General features: G+C 39.5%; 1 protein-coding gene across 4 annotated transcripts in view; it reads left to right on the forward strand.

The window, feature by feature from the left end:
* The window catches only part of LOC132910670 (tyrosine-protein phosphatase 10D), a 51452-nt gene that overhangs the window by 16749 nt on the left and 9849 nt on the right, over positions 1–24854 (forward strand). For 2 of the 4 annotated variants that reach the window (XM_060966522.1, XM_060966541.1), the window contains exons 2-14: positions 9566–9812; positions 10665–10940; positions 11082–11288; positions 11614–11967; positions 13133–13305; positions 14459–14822; positions 16116–16385; positions 17282–17584; positions 18361–18639; positions 20088–20497; positions 21340–21717; positions 23985–24177; positions 24445–24459. In XM_060966522.1, coding sequence (XP_060822505.1) covers positions 9566–9812; positions 10665–10940; positions 11082–11288; positions 11614–11967; positions 13133–13305; positions 14459–14822; positions 16116–16385; positions 17282–17584; positions 18361–18639; positions 20088–20497; positions 21340–21717; positions 23985–24177; positions 24445–24459 — 3469 coding nt within the window. The remainder of the gene's footprint in view (positions 1–9565; positions 9813–10664; positions 10941–11081; positions 11289–11613; positions 11968–13132; positions 13306–14458; positions 14823–16115; positions 16386–17281; positions 17585–18360; positions 18640–20087; positions 20498–21339; positions 21718–23984; positions 24178–24444; positions 24460–24854) is intronic. The other 2 variants (XM_060966531.1, XM_060966549.1) reach the window with 1 other exon arrangement.

Consider the following 24854-nt stretch of genomic DNA (forward strand, 5'->3'; position numbering starts at 1 on the left):
ACAAGTTAGCAGAAACGTATCGAGCATCTGGTAAACAGGAAGTCGGATCGTTAAGCACACGCAGATCTTATCCGACGATTACCGGTTGGATTCAGCTATTGTCAGGATATTGCATCGTCGGATTAGATCGTTTCGCGGAAGGATGGTCGTTGCTGGCAGTTTCGCGGATAGTCTCTTGTGCATTAAATCGATCGAAGCTGCGATTTTCTTTTATTTGCGAGTGTTGCGATTTTGGTTACCTGGAATCGCTATGTTATTACGCATATGCCTTTGCATATGCCTGTACGGTATAACGATAAAATCTTAAGAAACTTTAACTTAAAGATAATTGTACATGTACGTTTTTTATACAGATGCATGCAGGTCTTTCCATGCAGAAGGACAAAACTTTCCTTCGTAATATTTCATTGCGGGGATATGGATTATTTTAATTATTTTACTTATTATTTAAATTATCGCGGGGATATGAATTTTCATTTTAACTTTAGTCCTAATTTTGCTCGAAATTTCAGCGTTATTTATCGGATGTTGAAGAGTATACTTTTATTAAGCCCCAATTACGTACGCAAGTGATTTACCGTAAAAATAATTCTTCGTTTTTAACAAGAACGATTATCATTATCTAATTCTCTACGCGTAAACTATTGTAACTGTCGTTACCTGGTTTCGATGCTTTTAATCTCAAAGCACTTGAATTATTCGTATTTTGCACATATAGTAGTATCGTGAAACGAATGCTCGTTTATTTTATTTAGCTATATATAAATGTTAACGGTTACTTTTTCTATTTACTATTTTCGTTAACTGAATCGTTAAATTAATAATACAGATACATCGACTCTTTTGGTTGGGTCGATCGTAACTCGAATATAGTTTGTATCTTTGAAACAAACGAAACAACACCTAAAGAAATCTCTAAGCGTTCCTAAGAAAAGGAACAGTTACATTCTATGTTCGAGAGACTGGCGATTAAGCGATTAAACGACGATGTAACTCGTCTTTGTCGGTTAACAGATCGAAGAATGAATTTTGGTTTAATCGTTTCCAATGGAACGGTAATAGCTAGTGATACTATTTAAGAAAAGCGGTTAATCTATTATTTTTCTTATTCCTACGATCGATCGGTAGAAATTATTTCTTTCGTGCGTAGTCACATAAAAAGACGCGCACGCACGCACGTATACAGAGTGTTTTATAGTTAAGCCAACATTTAGTCAAGCCAATAATAGAAATACATGCTTGAAATTCTAAATGTTTCTTGTTGGAGATACCTTATCGAACATACTGTAGCATTTTAGTCGTTTAACGTACGCATATTCCACGAGTTAAGTGACAAATTACAGTGAATGAGCGAACGTTATCTCATTTTGTTTGATTTCTATGTTAGCTGCACCATTCGTACGACAAGAACGTTTACGACAGGTATTTAAAAATTATACCTGTTGCTTAATAACCAACATTTGTGACACGAGCGTTTACGTGAAAAATAAATAAAGAAAAGTTTTAAAAGTTTCATTTACATTTTTTATTACTATTTCTTTCTTTATCTAGATTCTACGATTACGTAACATTTAAAGAGATATTTATAGCGCTATGATAAACCATTTTCCTAGAAACAAGAAATCTTTTTTATGTTTCGGATTCGCGTAGCGATCCCTTTTCGAATATCTGTTATTTCGATACGTATTTTATACTTTAAAACGATATATTTTATCTGTACTTTCCAATATTCTACTTTCGTATCGCATTTATATGTTATTTTCCTGCATATTTCTCGATGGATCAATAAAATTTATAAAATGAAAGAGATACAATTTGATATATCTCGGAATAAAGATAACGTATGTTAATTTTCTTCAATTTAAACAAGGTATCTTATGAGATAACCGAATGAAAGTAACTCTTCGTATTTTTTCTTCGTCGAATTCATAAGGTTCGTAGCAGATTCGTAACACGGCTATGACCAATGAACGATCGATAGTACCGAGGAGTGTTTGTCACGGGAAATGCGCGTGACAACGATCTTAACGATTATTTAGGATCGCCGTCCAATTCGTTACAAATTTTAACTTTCTTACGATTTTTACGATTAAGATTTTAACGGGCGATTTTTGTAAATTTTCCTGAGCCACGACGATCTATATCGTTTGATCCGGAAAAATGCACAAAAATTTTCCGCGTCGATTAAAACGTGTCGATTTGCAATATTTTTCAAAATTGATCTTTCAAAAATTAGAAAAAGAAAAGAAAAGAAAGGATACGCATCGCCCAGCGAAGATCGCAAAATTATAAAAAGTGACTTTCTTTTTCTTTCTATTTTTTCTTTCTTTCTTTTTTTTTGTTTTTTCGTCCTTTCGACGAGAACGAGAAAGAAGGAGGAACAATCGAGTTGGTCGCGTACACTTTTTCCATTCGATTAGTAAAATTTTCACGAAGGTAAGGACTTTCTCTCTGAAATTCGATTCAAAGGGACCGTGCTGCTCGTTTTTCTCGAGAATGTTTGTCTTTGACAAACCCAAGACCTTTCGGTTTACGCCATTAGGTATTCCACGCAGGGACGCCACGTATAGTTTATTTAGAGATTCGGGACTCATCCGTGAACGGAAAACCGGAGCGGAACAAAACGAGTATACACGGAATTCCTGTAACGGCGACGAATATTCGTTCGTGAAACTAGAGTCTGAGCGAATTAGAGTCTATCGGTAGAATTTGTTTGATTAAAATATCGATGATAGTTGGGAATCGTAGCAGCCTCGCCGATCGTCGATCATTTTCCGATACGTTGTAGAGATTAACGTTTCGAGTTACGTTTCCTTTACGCGTAACTGCCTCGCTTTCGCCTTAGCCTTCGAGATACATGCTCGAAAAACATTGTCGGCGTTACTTTATCCGGCCGTCGTAAGCGTGCTGGCAAACAACGCGAATTATAAACAGAATTCAGCGTAACGATATCGACGGTTTTTCGCGAATATCCGGCAAACTAAGGCCGAGCGGCGGTTATACGTATAGGAAAAAGTTGCCACTGAATCATGCCCCCGATGGCATATTCGAAAGTCGTCGAAATCGAACGATTACCACTCGCAGAAGCGGTGGATGTCGTACGATTTTTCAATCGAGTCGTAAAATAAATCCGTGCATCGATTGCGCAACGTGGATCGGCGAGCGTGACCTTCGTTCGGCCAAACGATGTACGTATGTAACATACCTGTGACTTACGTAACTCGTTAACGATATATAGAAACGACGCCGAGCGTTATATACGCAAAGCGTTGTTACGAGTACGTCGCTTCCTGCCTGCAGGCGTACGAAGAAGAAAACGAGAAGAAAACGCGTTGTACTCGGGCCACGTGTTTGCGATCGAAAGCGTGTAAGTCGAACGGCGACAAAAACCGCGACCGATTCGGCCGCGTTAATACGGACTTGCCCATGGCAGACGCTCTTCTTCGCTGGTCGTGGACATTGAAAGCGAACACGGAGAAAGCCTACGTGTACGTTGCACATAGGTTAAAAGTAAACGGGCCTTGATAGATCGTTTCATCGATCAGCCGATAATATCTGTCTCGTTGGATCTAATAGTTTCTCAAAACGATCGTTCGTTCGTTCTCGCGATTTCTCTTATCTCTGCTGTTTCTATCAAATATTTCATATTACACGATATAAACTATAAATTGTTTCGATAGTTTCGAGAATATGTAGCAAGGAGTTGTCTTAGTTACTCGCTGTCCTTTGGTAGAACAAGATTAATTTATATCGGTTTTATGTGGAAACGTTGTTAAAGTCGGAAGGAAGAGAACTTTGATCGCACCACTGTTCCACGAGGGTTATTTGCGCTTGAGTTTACAGGTGCTGTTCCACGTTATTGGAACTTGTGTCAAAGTCTCGAGAACTAGTTGGTGCGAGTTAAGAGGTAATCGTTCGAAGCGAGCGTTCTCGCGTGCCTTGGCATTCCTTTCACGATAATCGCGCTAGATATTTTCCGAATATGTACCGCGAAAATATCCTACGCTATAGAGTTAGATCATACGTAGGTGGAATACAGAAAAACGCCGGACGGCGGATTTTGCAAAGAAAGAGTGATAATCGATAAGTAAAAGGGATCTAACGAAAAAACGTTGCTGGAGAGGGTGAAGAATTTCTATTTCGACGACAGTGGAATGTACGTTACCTGCTCCACGAGAGTACTAGGCGTACGCGAGCCTTCTCGATCGTGACTTCTTTAATGGGTGAATCGTTGAAATTGTTGGAAAACGTGAAACGATTTTCTGAATAATTCTCTCGACGTTATACGTGGGACTTTTATGTACGTACGTACGTGTGATACGCTGTCAGGGATACGGTATTTTTTTCAACGTTTAATTTCGAAAGTGAAAGTTTTGATTTTAGCATTGTAATAAATCGTAGAATTGGAAATTTGTCGTTCATATAACGATAATAATTACATTGGTCGCAGAAAATTGTACAAAGGAACTAAAAGATGCACTTTGGTAAAATTGAAAAATGGCAAATCAAGAACGATTACGCGAAATAGGAACATTCCGTTTAGATATCGATTGAAATATATCGAAGGAAAGGCAAAAGGAGATCGAAAAAAACAGTCAGAATCAACGATACTCGAAACTTACAAATAAGAAATAGAAATAAAGGGCTATCGTAAACGTTAACGGTATGCCTCGATGGTAAACGTCGATTCGAATACAGAGAAAGCAGTAAAATATATCGACGAGACGTCAATAGAGATGTACGAGGATTCTTGCAGAGATATTCTCACGTTTTTACGTCTCGTACGAGTCCACGAGTCAGAATCAGAATCAATGACATTCGGTACCGATGGTGGTGGCGATACTTACGCCTGACGGAATACGAACGTGAATTCTCGTGGTATTTTTAGTACTCGCCGACTGGTGAGCTGGCAGCTAACGTATAGATTGTTGCACCCCTGCTCCATTATGATTTATCTCGTTAAACGGCACGGCGAACGCGTCTCTATTTACGCCGAGTCGTCGCATCGTGCTCGGTCGCGAGTTGCGACGACCGTCTATCCGTCTGTCTCTCTTTCTGTACAGGACAAGATAGACGGTGTACGAGCTGCTTTGGAATTTCGCGCGACACATCGCATCGGTATACACGTAACGTTCGCTGCACCATCTAATCCTCGTACTCCAGCGTGTTCGGTGTTGGAGGCATTCGTGCGCGTTAGACACCACTCGCCAACTCATCCCTGAGAATAAACGACTCGCGGTTTTTTTAACGAATCGAACGAATCGAACGAATCGGAGACTGACGGAGAAAAGAAAATTCCGCTAGGTCGTCGAGAACGTAATTTATCCTTTTCGTTGGTACCGTTCCATCGATATTGGGAAAATTGAGCAGCTCGTAACGAAGACGGTCTCGGTGAAATTTTTCAGGCTTTTTGGATACTAACGTATTCCGCTAACCAGAGGAGAGGCTTATAACGCGATAGGATCGATACCGTGAGAATCATCTTAGGCTTAGCAGAAGGAATCTGCATAAACATTTCCCACTACTGGGTAAATACGAACGAAATACGACGAATACTTTGTTAGAAAAGACCGAAAAAAGGTTTTTCTAATTTTCGTTAGAATGCCGACGATCGAAATTCCAGTTTATTCGTAGGTGATATTTTATTTGCTAGGAACGCGTACATCTTCGTCTTAAGCGTTGTAACTCTATACGTTCGTTAAACTCCGAAACATCCCTCTCATTTACCTCTTAGAATTCAGCAATTTACATACGCGCGAGATGTCGCGCGTTGATTCGTACAGTTAGTATTCGTTAAGCACGACACGAGTCACGCGCGCTACGTCACGTTTGCTTGCGATTCTAAATCAATACAGGGTCGTCTAAATTCCTAATGTAATCGTGTTGTTGCATCGCGACAAGCGAACCGATACACGTAAAACGACGTTAGCCTGCTTTTGTGCTACTCGAACGTATTTGAAATATTTGATACATCGACAAAGTCAAGTCGATTCGCTTAATTCGAATTCACATTGTAGAACAATGCCTTTCGTCTGTCCGCTTTTGAAAGCGTCGAGACGAGCGATGGCTACGTCGTAGCGGTGGTTTTCGCATTAAACGAGCTTGACGTTTAATTTCAAAATAAGAGAGTACAGTACCTAATAAATTTTCCTTAAACCTAGTAAATAGATCAACAGAGAGAGATTTTTTTATATCAAATTCGATGTAGGTGCATTCGCTTTTGCATATAAGATTTGGATAAAACTTATCGAGTTTCGGTGATAAAAAGATTTGGAGTTTACGCGTACTCGATAATTTCCATTTCATCCGATACGGTGCAAAAACACGTTCCTCCTGTTTAGAATAGAGTAACGATATCTTCTATAGCGTGACGATATCGTAGACTAATCGCAAGTCGCGTCGATTGTTTCGAGGGAGAATCAAAATATTTTACTTTTCGAGGATTTAACGAGGAAATACGAATTCATCGACGTTGATCTTAGATATGGAGATCGATCGTATTGTATATCTTAATTTTTGCTCGATCAGCAAATCGCTGTTACGTCGCGTCCTCTTTGCATCCGTTCGATATTTCATTTTACTACAGTTTAATGCCATATTCGTTCAAGAGGGCGGCATACACTCGACGATATCTTTGACGAGGTGGCGAAATCCGATCAATTTCGTTCACGGGCACCCTATTTATCGATTATCGTTACGATTAAATATTTATCGTGCGTTACAGTTAAATTTACAATATCGTTACGTTTAGACCCATTTCTCTTTCTAAAAACCAGAGATTGGCATCTAATTTATCAAATGGTAACGCGACGACTTACGTTGAAATAATTATTACGCACGACTATTGTGATGTTGTGATCGCGTGTTACATAAGGCGAAATCGTAGCATTTCTGTGTCGCGATATTGCGTATCTGGATCGTGATACAGAGACACCCGACCAGACGAGGCCACCAGTCAATGGCAAAGAGGCATAAACCTTTGTGGTATTTATAGTATACATTTATAGTATCATAGTGAACGCTCATATTCTTTGCTACTGGATAAGTTATACAGCAGAAGTCTGATTATTATCCGAGTTTCATTCTATTCATAGCAGGACGATCCCGGGTAGCCGAGGCCGTTCCAAGAATCGAATCGTACCGTCGAAATCTCGTTAACGAAAGAATCGAGTATGGTGCTTACATACACACATATAGGTTTTTTTTTTATATTTTCATCCGCATTTTGGAAAGCAATATCGATCCTAACCTTTTCTTTTAAATTCGACTCTGAAAGATCTGGAAATAATGCTAGAAATCTTTGGATCGATCGGAGCCACGAGATAATAATTTGATCGAACCGAGAGAGGACCGGTGATAGCTAAATCTACGTTGGCGTCGCGTTTCAACGACAAACACCCCCATAATCAGCGGCAACGTACGCGCGTAAAATAATTCCCGGCAAATTCCGTTCCAACCCTGTCCGAATGAAATTCTCCGTCGGTTTCCCACGCGCGTATATACACGCGCACGTACACACACGTACGTACAGACGCCATATGCCGTTGTACATCCCGATTCATAAGTACCAGCACATTCGCGAAAAATTGGGTGAAACCAGAGTATCGGCACAGTTATAAACAGATTGTACAAACGTTTGAAAATGTACGGTGTACGTTGTACTTGTTGTCGTTGTAGCATTTCGTACTTTTGTACGACTAGAAAAAAATTCGTACTACGAGATTAAATAGGCTTAAAAGTACTGCGAAATATCGTGGGATGTTGCCGATAGGATACCGATGCAATCTAAAACGTTTTGCGTACATACGGTATAATATAAAACGAAGGTACAAAGTATTTCTCGTACAATATTATTTACCGTATAACGCGCATAATATATCGATGAAAAATGTCTATAAGCGCGCAAATACTAGCACGAATTATCGCGCCGTGTATATTTTCTAACTCGTGTATACATCTTTTTTTTTCGGATTCATTTCAAATTTTACCAACACAATACGAAATGTTTTACATCACGCGTTGTTACACTTTGCGTAATACACGCGTAAAAGTTATACCGATACGTGTAGCTGGTTTCGTTCAAAGCGGTAAACCTTCTTCTACGGTATTTATGAACGGGAGTGTACATATGGCACGACCCAGCGATGGGTTATTTCGCTGTTCTTCGTACAATTAGGAATTCCTGTCGTCGTTGGCGACGACGCGTTCGTCGACGCGCGCCCAAGCGCCAGATGAAAAGACCTACGACGAGGAAAAGGGAGCGCGCGAGCTGGCGGATTCTGTGGGAAACGGAGAGGCGAAGCGAAGGAGGGATCGATATGTAGCGACCTGAACGTCGCGGCTGGATCTAGGAAAAGCGGCTCGAGATTTGCACGCGCGCCATCGTCGCGACGGAGACAATTTTTCGAAATTGGTAAAGAAGAACTTGGAAAACTTGTTGCGCCAATAGGCGATAATTTATCGGAGCAGGCTGTCGGAATCGGTGAATCCCGATAAGTTAGAAAATTGAAATTACCGATATGGTTGAGAATGTTGCGTTGATGCTGTTCGAACGATGACGACAACTTGAACGGTAGAACGTTGGAGACGAGTCGATAGAGTGAGAGAGACAAGGACCGTTTATATCGTTTCTCAGAAATCTCGAAGGGAAGAGGAATCTCGATTGCTTGTCGTGTGCAAACTCGTACGTCAAACGACGAACTCAGGACCTATCCTACCACGAAATTTTCGGCTTTTCGTTTCATATATAAGCAGCCGAGATTACGAAAATCTCAACCCAATAACCAAACGACGCTATGAGAGTTGCTCGAACGAACGAATCGCTCCCTGTGACGTTGAAATACGGTACAGTTTCCTTTCGTTCCTTCGCTGAAACGGAGGAGGTACCGACGACGGATAGAACGATCAAATCGATATCGTTTTTCTTTTATATATATATATATATTATTCGCTGTCCGCTGTAAGCTGTCGCGTTACGGTTGAGTAACGGCATTATAAATTTGCGGTGCGCCTCTTTCCCACGTCTGTTTCACCGCTTCCGGCATACCGTGAACACTGTACAGTATACACTGTACATCGTAAGTATGTACCAGCGATAGCACTCTATCGAAATTCATAGTTACGAGCATCGTCGAGCATTTTTAAATTATTATTAGGTCGTCCGAAAAGTTTCTTTCGTTTTATAAGGAAATAATGGATGCACAACATTTTCCCTTCTATATTATTTTATCGAATTACGTACGATCCATTCTATCGAGATAAAGATTACAACGTTCGACAGATTAGTTTTCATGTTTGTACGAAAATGTACGTCGTTGTAAAAGACGCGTCTGTAAAAGAAAGACACTTTTCGAACAACCTAATAGGTAAGAGAATTTCGTTTCTACGATCGATCTTTATCGATCCGTACGTACAACTATCGATTACCCTCTTTAACGCATTACAGACCAAATTGCCACCCGCTATTACCGATTTTTCTTATTTATAGTAATTTTCGATTTTTCATTTTCTCGGCCGTTCGTACAAATACGTACGATTGTCAAAGGTGTTGATCGATTCTTTTTAGGTCACGTATTCGGCGGATCTCGCGATCGAGATACCAGGAAACTTGAGTCAAGGCGGTTCCTGGTATCGTTTAGACTACAGTCCTGCCGTTGGTTATCCGCCACCGAATACCACCATAGCCGCTACCGACATCGGTGATGTGATCAAATTCAAGGACGGACTTCCAGGCACTAGATACGAATTTTGGTTATACTATAGTAATAGTACGCTTCACGATTGGCTGACATGGACTGCGTCGATAACTACAGGTATCGTAAATTTTACTCGCGATACGCGTTTCAGACGAAACCTATCGTTCGAGTTGTTCGGACCAGGCGGAGTCTACTTTCACTGAAACTGCAGAAAACTTATCTCCTCCCTGATTTCGATGACTTTGAAGTACATTATAAAAATCGACGTAACGAACGAGTTGTTCTTATATTAATCTATATTATTTATATATAATCCTACGAATAATCGGCGGTCGGAATTAGTTTCCGGGATATTCAGAAAAAACTGTCGATATCGTTATAGCAAATTCCGAACGCGAACATTTTTCCTTCCTTCTTACTCACCTCTCTCTCTCTCTCTCTTTCTCCCTCTCTCGGGTCTCCTATGCTATGTCTCTATGCTTCCCCCGGGATTCCATTACCGCTGTCTTTTTTTTTTCTCTCTTTTCTTTAATTTACTTTACTCTATCGAAATTCCCTCGTCCGTCAACTCCTTCTCCGTACGCTGTTTCTCTCTTTTCCTTCCTTACTCTTTCTTCGTAATTTCGTAATTGTAAAGTGTTTGTATGATCTAATTTAATCCGATCCAATCTGATGTAATCTAACGTAATGTAACGATAATTAGTCGATAGAGCGTAAACATTTTTCAATACTTGAAATTAGTCTGGTCTACTTCTGGAATTCTATAATTCTCGTATAAAATTATCTAAATAGACGTTGCATCGAAAGTATCATGGGATATCGATTAAAACTCCTAACGAGATCGACTTTTAATCGCGTTCTTACTTTGCCCTCTGCTCGGTGTCGCGAATTACTCGCGATAACCGGAGAGGGCAGGAGGTATCGAGTGAAAACGAATACCGTTTTTGTTGAGAAACGTTTGTTTTGCAGCCCCGGATCCGCCATCGAACCTGACGGTCTCGGTGCGAAACGGAAAGACGGCGATAGTTTATTGGGCGCCACCAGCCCAAGGCAATTATTCCGGTTTTCGGTTAAGGGTGCAAAGTTTCAGCGATACCGGAAATCCAAAAACCAGCGTCATTCCTGCGGACGCGGTTCCCTACGTGCTACGTGATCTCATTCCTGGGGCTACGTATTCTCTGCAGCTTTTCACCGTATTAGACACCAAAGAAAGCGTGGCGTACACCAGCAGGAATTTCACCACTAGTGAGTCGATCAAATTACACGCGCGCGCTTCGTTACGCTTCCGCTCCGCGAGATTACAAATTATTTCCATGCGATCATTTCCTTACGAAACAACCAACGACAGTTTCGCCTATAGATAACATGTTTCTTTTATTCTTATAGAACCCAACACACCGGGCAAGTTTATCGTGTGGTTCAGGAACGAGACGACTTTGCTAGTCCTCTGGCAACCGCCCTATCCTGCTGGCATTTACACCCATTACAAAGTTAGTATAGATCCCGCCGATGCCATAGAATCCGTTCTTTACGTGGAGAAAGAGGGAGAACCTCCTGGACCTGCACAGGCTGCTTTCAAAGGACTCGTGCCTGGTAAGATATTTACTCAAATAATTTAACGTAGCGCGAAGAAAATTTGTTCGTAATGTCGCGATTAAATCGTTTTCGAGGCAACGAAATGCGTTCACGTAATTCGCGTTATAAAATATTTCACTCGCACGTTTCAATGGATCGTCGTGTACCATACTTGCCCAGAATTCGCGAATATCGGAATTTCTAGTTTCTCGAATATCTGTCAAATAGTTGTTTCGTTGCTGTTCGATTTTCTGTCTTTCGCTTCGCGCTTACGTCTCTAATTTCAAACTAACGTTACGGATCGTAACTTGTCGTTTTCACATGCTATTTCTGGTCATCGCAGGCAGAGCTTACAATATCTCCGTTCAAACGGTGTCAGAGGACGAAACCTCCGCTCCCACGACTGCACAGTATCGAACGGTGCCATTACGTCCTCTCAACGTTACGTTCGACAAGTCTTCCATAACGTCCACCTCCTTTCGCGTTTTCTGGAATCGCCCCGAAGGAAACTCCGAATTTGACAAGTATCAGATATCTTTGGGAGGCAACAGAAGACTAGCGCCGGTCACCAGGAACAGAGACGACGAGAGCAAATGGGAATTCAAAGACTTGGAGCCGGGCAAAACTTACCAGGTGGTTGTGAAGACGGTCTCGGGCAAGGTTACCAGTTGGCCAGCTAACGGAGACGTTACTTTAAGTAAGTTTTCCTACTTTCTATTTCGTTGTCGACAACTTTCTTCCTATTTCGTTCTGAATTTGCACGAAATTACGAAAAGTTTCCCATATAAATAAGTTTCTATTTCATCTTTTCCCAATCCTCTGTATAGATGTACAGACGTACAGAGTGTATACGCGTACGTGTACAGTCGGTGTTCGAGTAGGAAATAATTTATAAGTATCATTTGAAAATTAAGATGCGTGTTGCTAGTGAGAAAAGTTATTCAACGCCTTGGTATCGAACCTTTTGTACATTTTCCAATTTTTTTTTTAACCCTACCCATACGAACGTGATAGTCGTGTTATATCGTACGCTGTAGAAATTGTTTATATAACACGCACGATACACTTGGCGAATGCGTTTCTCTAAGCGTTGAAATATTTTTCAGAGTCGTTATAGATTTTGTTACGTTCGATGGAGCGTAAAGTGTAAAATACGTAGGCGACGATACGCGGTGTCGAGTCGGGCGGCTACGGACTAAGTGGTCGACTAAGTGGTCGACCGACGAAAAATTTTAACAAGTCGCTTTGCGTGGATGCAAATTTGCTCAACCGATGATCGATTGGCGAGAAGTAGAACTCGGTTCACCCGTTCGTAGTCGTTCTTAAGACGCAACGCGCAAGTGACAACGTGCGACCTATAGTACGACCTATCGTAGATAAAACGCTATAAAACGTTATTACGGCACTGATATGCAATTACGGTTGAAAATAATTTTGTTGGTGGGTGAGCAGATAGATAGCCTAATTTCCACGTACCCGTACGGACCTTCTCGTAGGACCGTTTTAACTTTCTGGGCGTTCGATGTCAAAGGCAAAGGAGAAAAAATTAACCAGATGTATATCGTAATTCTAAAGCGAATTATAACGGATCGGACGGCGACTCGATGAAATTTCTATTATTAGTAATCTAGCGTAGAGTTTATAGCGACTTGCTCTCTTGGTTACCAATCCTTGTTTATTTCGTTGCCGCACAAATGCATTGTCTCGTTGCTGTCGATAATAATCATCGTACGGTCGAACGGTCTTCGCTTTTCATTATTTTGCAAACAGCGAATGACAGGATTTTTCTTAAATAAATCGACAAATGCAGTAGATTCCTCGATATATCGGTCTTTAAAATATTTCAACTTTAATATCTCTAGAACCGTTGCCCGTACGGGATCTTCGCACTGTCATCGACGAAAAAACTGGCATGGTCGAAGTTTCTTGGCATCCTGAAAATTCAAGTACTCAGGATAGCTATAAGCTTCAGTATCACGAAGTGGAAACTACGATCGGCGGCGATAGCAATATGTTAACAACTGATAAGACCAAGGCAAGTATTTATCTTACTTTTATTTTAACAAATGTACGATTCGATGAATTAAGATTTCGTTTATCGCATAGGAACGTACGTTTCCATAATTTACAATGTGACTCGTATCTTAAATATTTTGCGATGATATTGGAAGAATGTTAAAGGAAACAAACGTGTCTATCGAGTCAGGGTTGCGTTTCGTTGTATGCATAGTGATGGATTCCTATGAAAAGGATGTCGTCATTCGTTAGGGTATCGACAGAGAGGCATAACGGCACTAATGGTTTCTCGTGTTTATCGAAAACCGTCGGAAATTTGAAAAACGTCGGCATTTTGACGAATTGATCGATAAGCTCGATGATCTCGATGATTCGTTTTAACAATAATCAACGTTTCGAACAACTTTCTCTTCTGCACGTTACCGCTTTCGTGTTTCGAGATATTTGGAAAAATATGTCGGTGCCAATACGGCGAATTCCGTCTGTAATTTTATCGTGCGGCCGTAACAGCGTACGCGTCGGTATTGATTGCCAGCCGCCTAAGACCGCGATCATAGAGAAGCGCGAAAGCGGCAGAGCGGTAGAGGAAGCGACGGCTGACCGACAGAAAATAAAATCAAACCTATAGATTAAGAAGCGACGAGCGGCGGTTACGTGTCGAAGAAAAAGTAGTCTAAAATCATATAGCCGACGACGCATCTCGTAAATCATCGAAATCCAAGATGATTGGATCTTTCGAAACGACTAGCGAAAATATTCACGATATACGCGCTACGAAGTATCGCGCTGTATAATTTTTTGCATGTACGTCATGCAAATATATACGTGTTAAAAGACTTGAAAGGCATTTGAAGTTTAAAAATAAAAAACTGTAATTTCAAGCTGATACCGATTTACGTACGTACATATACGTAGATACGTAACAAAGTATTAAATATCTTTATTTTATAAAATATGAGGGAATTTGAAATTCAAATTGCTTTAATTCTTTTTTTCAATTTCTTTAATTTCCAATCTTCCAACGATACTTTCGTATCGAAGGATAAAACCGTGGTAACTAAAACTCAATCGATTAAAAGACGGCCCATTCAACAAGTTAATAGTTGATTGGTAATTTTGTATATTTGTTTCAACTAATATTCACGTAATATCGTATAATTATTTGTTTTCAGGTTACGTTAGAAGCTTTATTACCCGGCAGAAACTATTCGATAATCGTTCAGGCGATTAGCAACAAAATCGAGTCAAACGAGACTGTGTTATACCAAGTCACACGACCCTCGAGTCCCATAATCGAGGATTTGAGGCCAACCGAGATGGGATTGAATATCTCGTGGAAGAGCGACGTTAATTCGAGACAGGAGAAATTTGAAGTAACGCACAATAGGAACGATACCGGGGAGAGCGCGACTACGTTAACCACGGAATCTCATATAGTCCTGGAAGACCTTTATCCTGGTGCAGCGTACGAAGTTAAAGTTTTCGCCATTAGCCATGGTCTGAGGAGCGAACCACACGATTATCTTCAAGCCGTTTGTAAATATGATATCACGTGAAAATTCTCACCTAAATTGAAATTCTCGAAATCGTTAAATTTAAATAATTAATAATTTTAAAAATTATAAAATCGGGTTATGCAACAAGCATTAAGACGCTAATGAGCAAGATTTTAAGATTTTACGATTCGTTGCATTTTTTTTCCAATATTCCAACAAATTTTAACGCGTTTAACGTTTCACGCTACAAGAATATGGAATAAAAAAATATAAATCGCGTTTAAAATTATAAAGCTCGCCTTCATAGCGTTTTCCAAGGTTATTGCAAGATGAAATAAATATCGGTACAACGTTTGTTTCAAATATTTTTACGTATCGTTCGTACTCTTCGACATATTTACACGTTTCCAGATAAAACCGACGCACGCTATACGAATATTTACATTTCTCAAATTATTTAACGATTACCCGTGAAAACAAATTTTCACATATTGGAACGATTAATATCGTACTAGTAAAGCCTGTACGATATCCCGCGAAACTTAACATCGAAAAACGAGCAAGCTTATTGCGTAACCTGATATATGCGTTAAGCGTAAAAATAAGTTAAACTTTTGTTTTATTCGTAGAAAGAAGTTACACAGAGATTCGTTCCGTTTACGAAATATTCCTTATCGATGCATAGAGCATTCCGTTTTTAACGCCATGACGATCGACTAGCTTCAACATTTATTCAAAAAATCGGCAAGATATAGTTTTTGTTACGGTGTTCTGCTATGATTAGAAAGAACGTCGAGTCTCGTTATATCCTCGTGCAATAATAGATTGCGAAACATTCTTATGTTCGTGTATAAAGAGATTATACGGATAGATTATATATATAGATTTATATAAGTATAAGATACTATACAGTGATGATCAAAAGTATTGTCACGCGGACTAGTTTATCGCGTAAAGCTCCGAGAGTTCGTAAAGCACACGATACTTTAAACTTTTGTTTTCGTCAAATATACGATGTAGGGGATAAAAAGAGGTAGACGTCTGTTTTGCTTCTTAAACTTAAATTTCTGTTCTTTTCTCTCTATCGATCGCAAAGCTGCTCTGCGATCGATTCTTTCGAGAATTTGATGTTTTGACAGAGATAGTGTATTGTAATGATATTTTGCAGAAACGTTGTATACGCGATCGTAAGCTTTTCAACTTTGCAGAAGATTTTGTAGGAAAATACAGTACCTGCCGATATTTTTGTTCATCGCTGTACATCTCTAAAAGATGTACAATACTCGAATGTTACTTTTCTCTTGTGGTAATTGACACGATTGTTCGATCGCAGTGCCCCACCCACCAAAGAATTTAAGTATCGAGAAGGTAACGAGCAACACGGTTGTCGTGCATTGGGAGGCACCAACCGATTCGTTGTATTCCGAATTTTCGATACGATATCGAACGGAGGATGATCCGAGATGGGTAAAATTGCCCAGCGTTCGAGAAACGGAAGCGGAAGTGGCGGACATGACCCCAGGAGAGAAATACACGATTCAAGTGAATACCGTGAGTTACGGAGTCGAAAGTCTCTATCCCCTTCAAGTGAATCATACAGTTCGTAAGTAAATAACAAAATTGTACATTAACTTTATATTAAATAACTTTAATACCGTTGAATTTTGTTCTTGAATTTATGTTTTCTGTTTTCTCTCGCGAGTCGATAAAATTTAAATAGTTGCGATTCTATCGCAATCATTGCCATCGTTGAATTGTACAATTTTTAAACTACGAAGATTTGAATAAACTACGCGTTTCGAAACATTATTCGTGTTATTAATCTTTTTTGCAAATAAAGTAAGAAGTTATATGTTTGAAGAGATTGAGATTGAAATATCCATCGAAGAAAAGAGTTGTTCGAACAAAGAATCGTCGTATGCGTTAATAGAAGCAAACAACCTTTACTTAGTCTTATTTGGTAAAAGCAAAGAAACGTTGTACGAAACGTTCTGGAATTTCATCGATAGTATAACGAGACACGACTATCGCGATTGCATCGACAAAATTTGAAACAGACCCGAAAATATATATAAAGGTAAGTAATTTATCGCGGACGTATACCTGGTGAAACGTTAGTACGCTGCAAAAAATAGTGGTCTTAAAGGCGTAATTAGCGCCAAAGATAGTCTGGCCAGATATTATTGTAAATACCCTTTACCGATACGATCGAATACGACGATTCGTGATTTTTTGCCAAGTACACGTTTACGACAAATATGTTGAAACTTTGACGTATATTTTCAAATTCTATTGAAATTGTAACGATACGGTCGTGATAGTCGTGTTTCGCTACAGCGTTTACAACGCAACGATTTACGCGATCAAAAGTTTTCAATATGTTGAAATACTTTGACGAGCCGCTACATCATATTTCTTTTCTGTAATCCGCAAACGCTTCGATCGGAAGCGTTAATTTTCTTGTTTCTCTGATAATTGAAAAACTATATCCTGTTTCAGGACCCAATCCGGTACTTAACGTCACACCGATCATCGATTCAACGAACGTGACTCTAGAATGGCCAAGACCGGAGGGTAGAATCGAAACTTACGTGATAAGATGGTGGCCAGTCGAAAACCCTCAAGACATACGTAGCAAAAACGTGACAGAGAGCAACGACGTGACTAGCGTTCTTTTCGAAGAAAATTCAGTGCAAAGGGTGCTTGTTAGCGATCTGATGCCAGGTGTTCAATATTCCTTTGTAATCTACACGGTCTCTTATAATCTATTCAGTGATATCACCAATCTAACGACTAGAACAAGTAAGTCTTATTATTCGTTTGTTCTCACAGCGATCCTCGTGTAATTTAACTAATGGCTACGTTTCTCTTTTTCGATGGATTGTCCAACTATTTCACCGAAATAGTAAAAATTTGCTTTATCACGAGTACTAACCCTATACTTGAATCAATACCATTCATGGTTATTTCGTTACTAATCGCGTGTGTGCCGCGTGATACAGTGACACCTTTAAATCCATTTGTCACACATGCAAACACCTTGGAAACAATCTTATTCCGTAAAATGATTTATCATCGTTGACATAACGCGTACATATAATTTCGTGTAATTGGAAAATGCATTGTTTTATCTCTGTTTAACCGAAATCCTACGATATATAACACGTTTAAATTACTTTATCTGTTTTAATTTGAAGCATTTAATTAAAAACCTATCGTACATAACGATCTAATTTTACAACATTTCGAACATAGATATCGTAAATACAGTAAGAAATTCTGATTACGCGTATAAGAGAAAGATGGAAAGATCTTGTATCTGTTGTGGTTGACTTCGTTCAATTTGTCTTTCGTTGAGAAAAACCAATCGTATATATTTCAAATATAAGAAGGAAATTTAAAATGTTTGGGAATTGTATTGAAAATGTAAAAGAGTAAATCTGTTCGAAGTCGATCTAAATAAAGAGAAACGTGATTAAAACTGCGGTAAAAAAGAAAGTTCCCTATAAAAGAAAACAGAAAAAAGAAAAGAAAAGAAAAAAAAAAAAAAGAAAAAAACACGAGTCTATCGAATTCAGTGCCGCTGATCCAATCGGAAGTCGTTGTGGTGGTCGATCAGGATCAGCCCGACTCGTTAACATTGAGATACACACGGACCCCCGTTCAGTCATCCAAGTTCGATTTGTATCGATTTCGGATTAGCGACGAGAACAACACTACGAAGGAGCGGATGGTCGACGACATCGACACCAAGGTGACGTTCACGGGCCTTATACCTGGTAAACTATACAACGTCACAGTTTGGACTGTCAGCGATAACGTGGAGAGCAGACCTTTGCTTAGGCAGGATCGACTTTGTGAGTATTTTGCCTGTGGAGAAGCATCTTCATGTATTTCACTGTGATTAGACTTTTTCGATGCACGAGCGTAAAAGTAAATTCAGGCAGTGGTGAATACGCGAGATTTAAAAATTGGAAAAGTTAATTGCGATTCGAAAAGCGACCAGGGTCAAGAAGTTTAGCTGTAGTGGCAAATGTAATTATAAAATTAAAAAAGAAAAAAAAAAAGAAAAGAAAACGACGATTCACTGATTTTTATTCGAAAACGACCAAAGTCGAACAATTTCGTTTCATTTCAAATAAAATTGTAAAATTGAACATTTTTTTATGAAAATTAACATTTGTGATTATATTTTGTATTGTAGGAAGAAGAGGTTTAGTATTAATTTGCCGATAGGTACGTTTAAACGCCAAGGTTTGAATCAATTTACCCAGTTAACACAGGTTAATTGCGTGAAGCCTCTACTTATCGTTTCGTAACGGAACTCGATATTAAGATACTATATTCGTTTGAAACGTTCATTGCGCAGCTTGTGTTAATAATGCTTATTGAAGCGTACATCGAGACGGTACGAGCTCCAATGAAACTCCACTTAAGAACGTGGTGCTTTTCTCTTCGTCGAAGTTCAACTTGCCGATAATGCTCGAAATCATACGCGAGTGTAATTAACCAACGAGAGTAAAGAAATAACGATTTAAACGAACTTCTTCGAAGTAACTGTGTTATCTTCCTCGTAAGTCGTTTCAAGCGCACTTTACTCTGAAAATGTGTTGGCAAAGTAGTATTTCGGCATTGTATTCTTCAATGGTTAAGTCGTTGCGATGCAAAGATAAGAACCCGAAGAATTAATGGTAATTGTTCGAGAATAATCTCCTTTCCTTATGAAAGATAACAAAATCAGAGAGGCGAATCGTTGTTAAGAAATCGAGATGGACCGCGTTTTAAAGATGTACGACGCGTCGTCAACTTAAACGTACAATATTTCTTTCATCCTGGATAATTCACGATTCGTTGTCCAACGAATTTATGGTTTAAAGAACACCGTACGGAGTAAAAGTTTCGCTACGTACGCGATGGAAAAATTAATAGAAAGTAAGAATTTAAAAAAAAGTCAGCTTCGACTCTTGTTATCTTAGAAAATCTATCGATAGTTGTAGCCTTGAAATTAGCAAACTCGTCATAGAGTTAATAGTAAGCGAGTTAGCGAGAGATATGCCTAACGGCGCCTATCGCGATATCGTACAAAGTAAAAGAAAAGTTTCGAGATTATCGTCTATTTGTCGTCTGTTTATTTTAGGCGATTAAAGAAAACAATTACCATTGTTTGTATCGTAAAGTACCGATCTTACTTGTAGTTTACGTCTCTCCAAAACACTTGAAATTCCGTTTTGCGCGTAATATAAATGGGTAAATTACTGACAAACATGGTTGCTTTTGTTGGTAACTTGGCGAAATCTATTTTCAGATCCCGAACCAGTCACATCCATTCAAGCGATAGAGGTGAATGATACAAGAATTACGTTAACCTGGGATATTCCGCGTGGACAGTACGACGCTTTCGAAGTTCAATATATAAACACGGAGGAAAATTATATTCAAAATGTGACGAGCACCAATTTAATAACCATCTCCGATTTGAAGCCGCACAGAAATTATACTTTTACGTTGGTAGTACGTTCCGGTACGGCGTCCTCTTATTTGAGAATATCGAATCCTGTGAGCGCAAGTTTTACAACGAGCGAATCTTATCCTGGCAAGGTGGAAAAGTTTCATCCTACGGATATTCAGCCTAGCGACATTAGTTTCGAGTGGTCGTTACCTAGTCAGGAACAAAATGGAATCATTAGAAAATATACGATCACGTATGGGCTGGAGGTAAGCATATTTTTGTTATCGATATAAATATTTTAACGATACGCTCTAGCGTCGATACTACGCGTGCTTTGCGTCAACAAATGGTAAATAGATCGTGAAACATCGTATACCGCGCTTATTATCCGTATGTAGGATGCCTCGTACGAACGGGACAAATTGTAACTGCGAAACAGTGAAAGATAGAAAAAGAACTTTATTATAATATAATTGATCCGATAATTAAAATTTAGTAGGCGGGAACAAGTCATCGGACGCTTTTTCCTAAGATATAGACATAATAATTCCATTTTTCTTATAATACGAGTAGTCGATAATTACCAATTTTCTTTTATAATTACGATATACCTACGCTAAATGTGCTAATCGTAAATGTAAGTGTCAAAGGATTTACGAATAACGGAATTAATTATCGTCTACTCTTACATCTCCACTCTATCTTTCGATTAGTTTGATCGAACCACCGGGCAAAAACTACCTTGCACGTTATAAATTTCTATTATCGGATAAATCAAAATAAAGCAACTGTAACAAAACGAAGATTTACTTTGTCGCAACTGCGAAGTAGGATTCGCGAGAACGTGGCGTTTCGGGTAATTTACATTACACAAGAACGAGTATTAGCATCGAGTTAATCGTGATTCACGCACTTTCCCCACCACGCGTTCGACATATGGCGCACATAAACGAGAACGTCTGGTAATATTTAAAATTTAAAAAGGAAACGAAGGAAACAAGATTCGATTGAAATTAGATGCGGCATTTTAAAACAGTATTTTAATTAGCTCGCGCGAAGAATAGCGATCGAATTAAATTAACACGTTGTTTCTTATTACTGTCATTAGGGTTCGACTCATACTCAAATGCAGGACTTCAGGCCAAACGAATATCGCGGCATCGTTAAGTCTCTCATACCTGGAAAAACGTACATCTTTCGGATTCAAGCGCAAACGAGGATCGGCTTTGGTCCCGAAGCGGTGTGGAAGCAGAAAATGCCGATTCTGGCACCGCCGAAACCGTCCACCCAAGTAGTGCCAACCGAAGTTTGCAGGAGCAGTACCACGATACAAATACGGTTCCGAAAGAACTATTTCAGCGAGCAGAACGGTGCGGTTACGTCTTACACGATCATCGTGGCTGAAGATGACAGCAAGAACGCCTCTGGTTTGGAAATGCCCAGCTGGAGAGACGTCCAGGCGTACAGCATCTGGCCACCGTATCAGGTAAGAATATTCGAGTAATTTTCCGATATTTAAGAATATCTCTATTCTAGGTACAGATATTATTCCGTTAGGTTTCGTCGAATCGACGTTCGAAAGTCTATAATAATTTCTGTGGAAACGAATTATCGAACGGTGACCAAAGTAACGACCTAATTAATAAGTTGCGTATTTTGTACGTACACGAATATAAATTCCAACAGTTTAGAGCTCCGTATTCGACTGGTCCGTGGTCAGATCCTTTGGACAACCATCCAACGTCTCTGTTCCTTGGCAAAGCGACGTCTGCTCGTTTGTCATCTGTAAGCTATGTCCTCTAAGCAGTCGTATAATCAACGTCTCGTAGCTCGGCGTCTTCCACTCCACCGGCTATCTACTTTCCGAACGATCGGTCAAGCACCCTGCCCTTGATCGTGAGCCCTCGGCCCAGTAGTAAATTACGCTAAGGCTAAATAACGGCCGGTTACTATCGTACATAATACGGATTATATATGCCGTAATATCGTTGAGCAAACGCGTTGTCGTTAACTTACGTATTTACCTTATTCGGGTCGAACGTACGGATTGCTTCGATCTGTAATTAACTAGAAATGCTTTTAATCGCTTTGTCTACGATTTTTCTACGTTAAACGAAGCAATTGGAAACGGTAAAGACGTAAATAATAAACGAAAGCGATAGGAATATCGTATCATTTTCTAACGCGGTTCTTCGATCCAAGTACCGCGCAAACGAATATCAACGTAATAGAAGGAAATGCAAATGCCATCGAGAAGACATATACTCGTCGGTTACGTCAAGCTTTTTTCATTGCAAATCGAACGACGAGATGCGATGCGTCATCGACACGGCGAATGATATTGCAATCGAGATGTAAAATAATTAATGCAGCGCGTTACAACTCGTTGGCTTGCAAGATCACGAACAAACAACGCGAACGACCAAGAAATACGTAGACTCAAGACCACGCATAAACAATTAGCGTTTCTGCGATCGTTGCATTATGTGTTATACGTATATGTGTCGTATGTGCGTCTTGGCGTGCAACAGTCGATGGGCGAGCGTGCGTGTTTCTAGTTGTCGTTAAAGAGACGAAGAGTTAACGAGGCCGAAACAAATTGCGCCGAAACGAAATATTCGAACGTTGTAATGGTGAAACGCGTAGGAATGAAATAGGTAGCATCTTTGTGCTACGTAGAAATCAGGGAAATACAATCGTAAGAAATATCGTGCGAATTGACTTTATTTGACAGTTGAGTTCTACCGATAGCGATCGTCGTATAATCGTCGTATAATCGTTGTAAATAAGATGAAAAACGCGGTTGTTAATAACAAGTCTGATCTCGAACACGACGTTAATCCTGAAAAGTATAGTTCATTCGTAAAAGTTTCTCAGATTAAACGTTTCCGCGTGAAAAAAGATTTCAACTAAAAATGCAACTTTTTTCTTTGACACGATATACGTCCCATATTACGTATAGTCGAGTTTTACTTACGATGGAGTTGAAGCATTTTTCTTTCGGTTTGTGCGTTTGTCGAATGTGTCTTTTTCCTTTTTGATGGAATACGGATAAATGAACGTTGACGTACGATTACTCCAGTTATACTATGGATGTTCTAAAAAATTTGATCGTGAACACAAGAAAAATAATTACGCAGGTAATAATCGTTCTTTTGCCGTCAGTCGTTACATAGGGCGTGTAATTATATCGTTATACGGTATACAGGGTGGACAGGGGAATCGTACAAGTAATGTCTCCGCCTAAATGTCTCTTCTTCCTAAATTCCACCTAAATGTTCTTTCCGGGACTTTTGTAGTTATCCGTGTTCAGATATGTAAAATAACACGATGTTGAAACGATTTTGAACTTTGAAAATTAAAGTTTTACGCGAAAGCTATATCTAGTAGCTGTAGGGATACTTTATGGATAGTGATTGCTGTCGCGATACCGACGATCCCTGAGAATCCGAAGTCCTGATCGTTTCCGATGTCGACGAATCGTTTACGATTAACTGCTAAACTTCGTTTCGGAGCACTACTCTCCTTACTTTTTTGCAGTACCTGATAGTAGTCGGGATTCGTTGGCTCAAAATCTACCATAGAAGATAGACCGTTAGAACGTTAGTCCTTGTTGACGCTATGAACGTTATCGCTGTAGTATTGGTATATTTCTCTGGCCACGATCTATCCGGCGTTCGTAAATCAGAATCACGATAAACGTGATCGAATTAGCAAGACGTTTACGCGATTCGATGCTTGTTTGATTCGCAGGTGATGGAACCTTACTATCCTTTCAAAAACGGTTCCGTGGAGGATTTCACGATCGGTAGCGAGAATTGCGACAACAAGATCGGATACTGTAACGGGCCATTGAAGTCAGGATCCACGTACAGAGTAAAAGTTCGAGCGTTCACCGCGCCGGACAAATTCACGGACACCAGTTACAGTTTTCCAATTCAAACAGGTGAGAATGTTAGGAGATTCTTTTAATTTACGGAACGACAACGCGTCAAAGACACAGTCTTTACGCTTCGCAAGCATTCCGGATACGTCATTTTGCCTCCTTCGTTAAGAACGTATTTTTCTTCCACTTTGTCTCGCGTACAGTCTTGTTTCAAATTCGACATCTAGATTAAAAGTCCTTTCCATGGGACCCTGCTCGTTATAACATAGCTATATAGGAAGCTCGCTAAATTCATGCCTCGCTATTTCATGCGCATGTCTGCTCAAGGATTGCTGCTGGCAGGTAAAGTAATAGAGATAAACAAGGTTATTACGAATAATTAATTATAAATTTACGATCCATTACAATTCTAAATTAACAATCTAAATTAATAAGACGCGGTTCCTTTATTACCTTTTATTAATTTCTGTTAATTCACACGCCTTCTATTTCGCCATATTGATTTTGCCATTTCCATTTCTAAATCTCTTTAGAATGGTTAACGTATTTGATATTTTGATTACGAAAACGTAGAAACAATGGTATTGTATTTTCTGTAGTACGCGATTCAAATTCCGCACGATAAAAACCAAACGTACATCGTGCAATTATAAGCACTTATACACGGCACTTATAAACTTAACGTGTTAGACCGAAACCATTCGATAAACAGAGTTTTCGATTGATATTTTGTCGTA

Source organism: Bombus pascuorum, chromosome 1, assembly GCF_905332965.1.
Source record: "Bombus pascuorum chromosome 1, iyBomPasc1.1, whole genome shotgun sequence".
NCBI classification, from domain to species: domain Eukaryota; kingdom Metazoa; phylum Arthropoda; class Insecta; order Hymenoptera; family Apidae; genus Bombus; species Bombus pascuorum.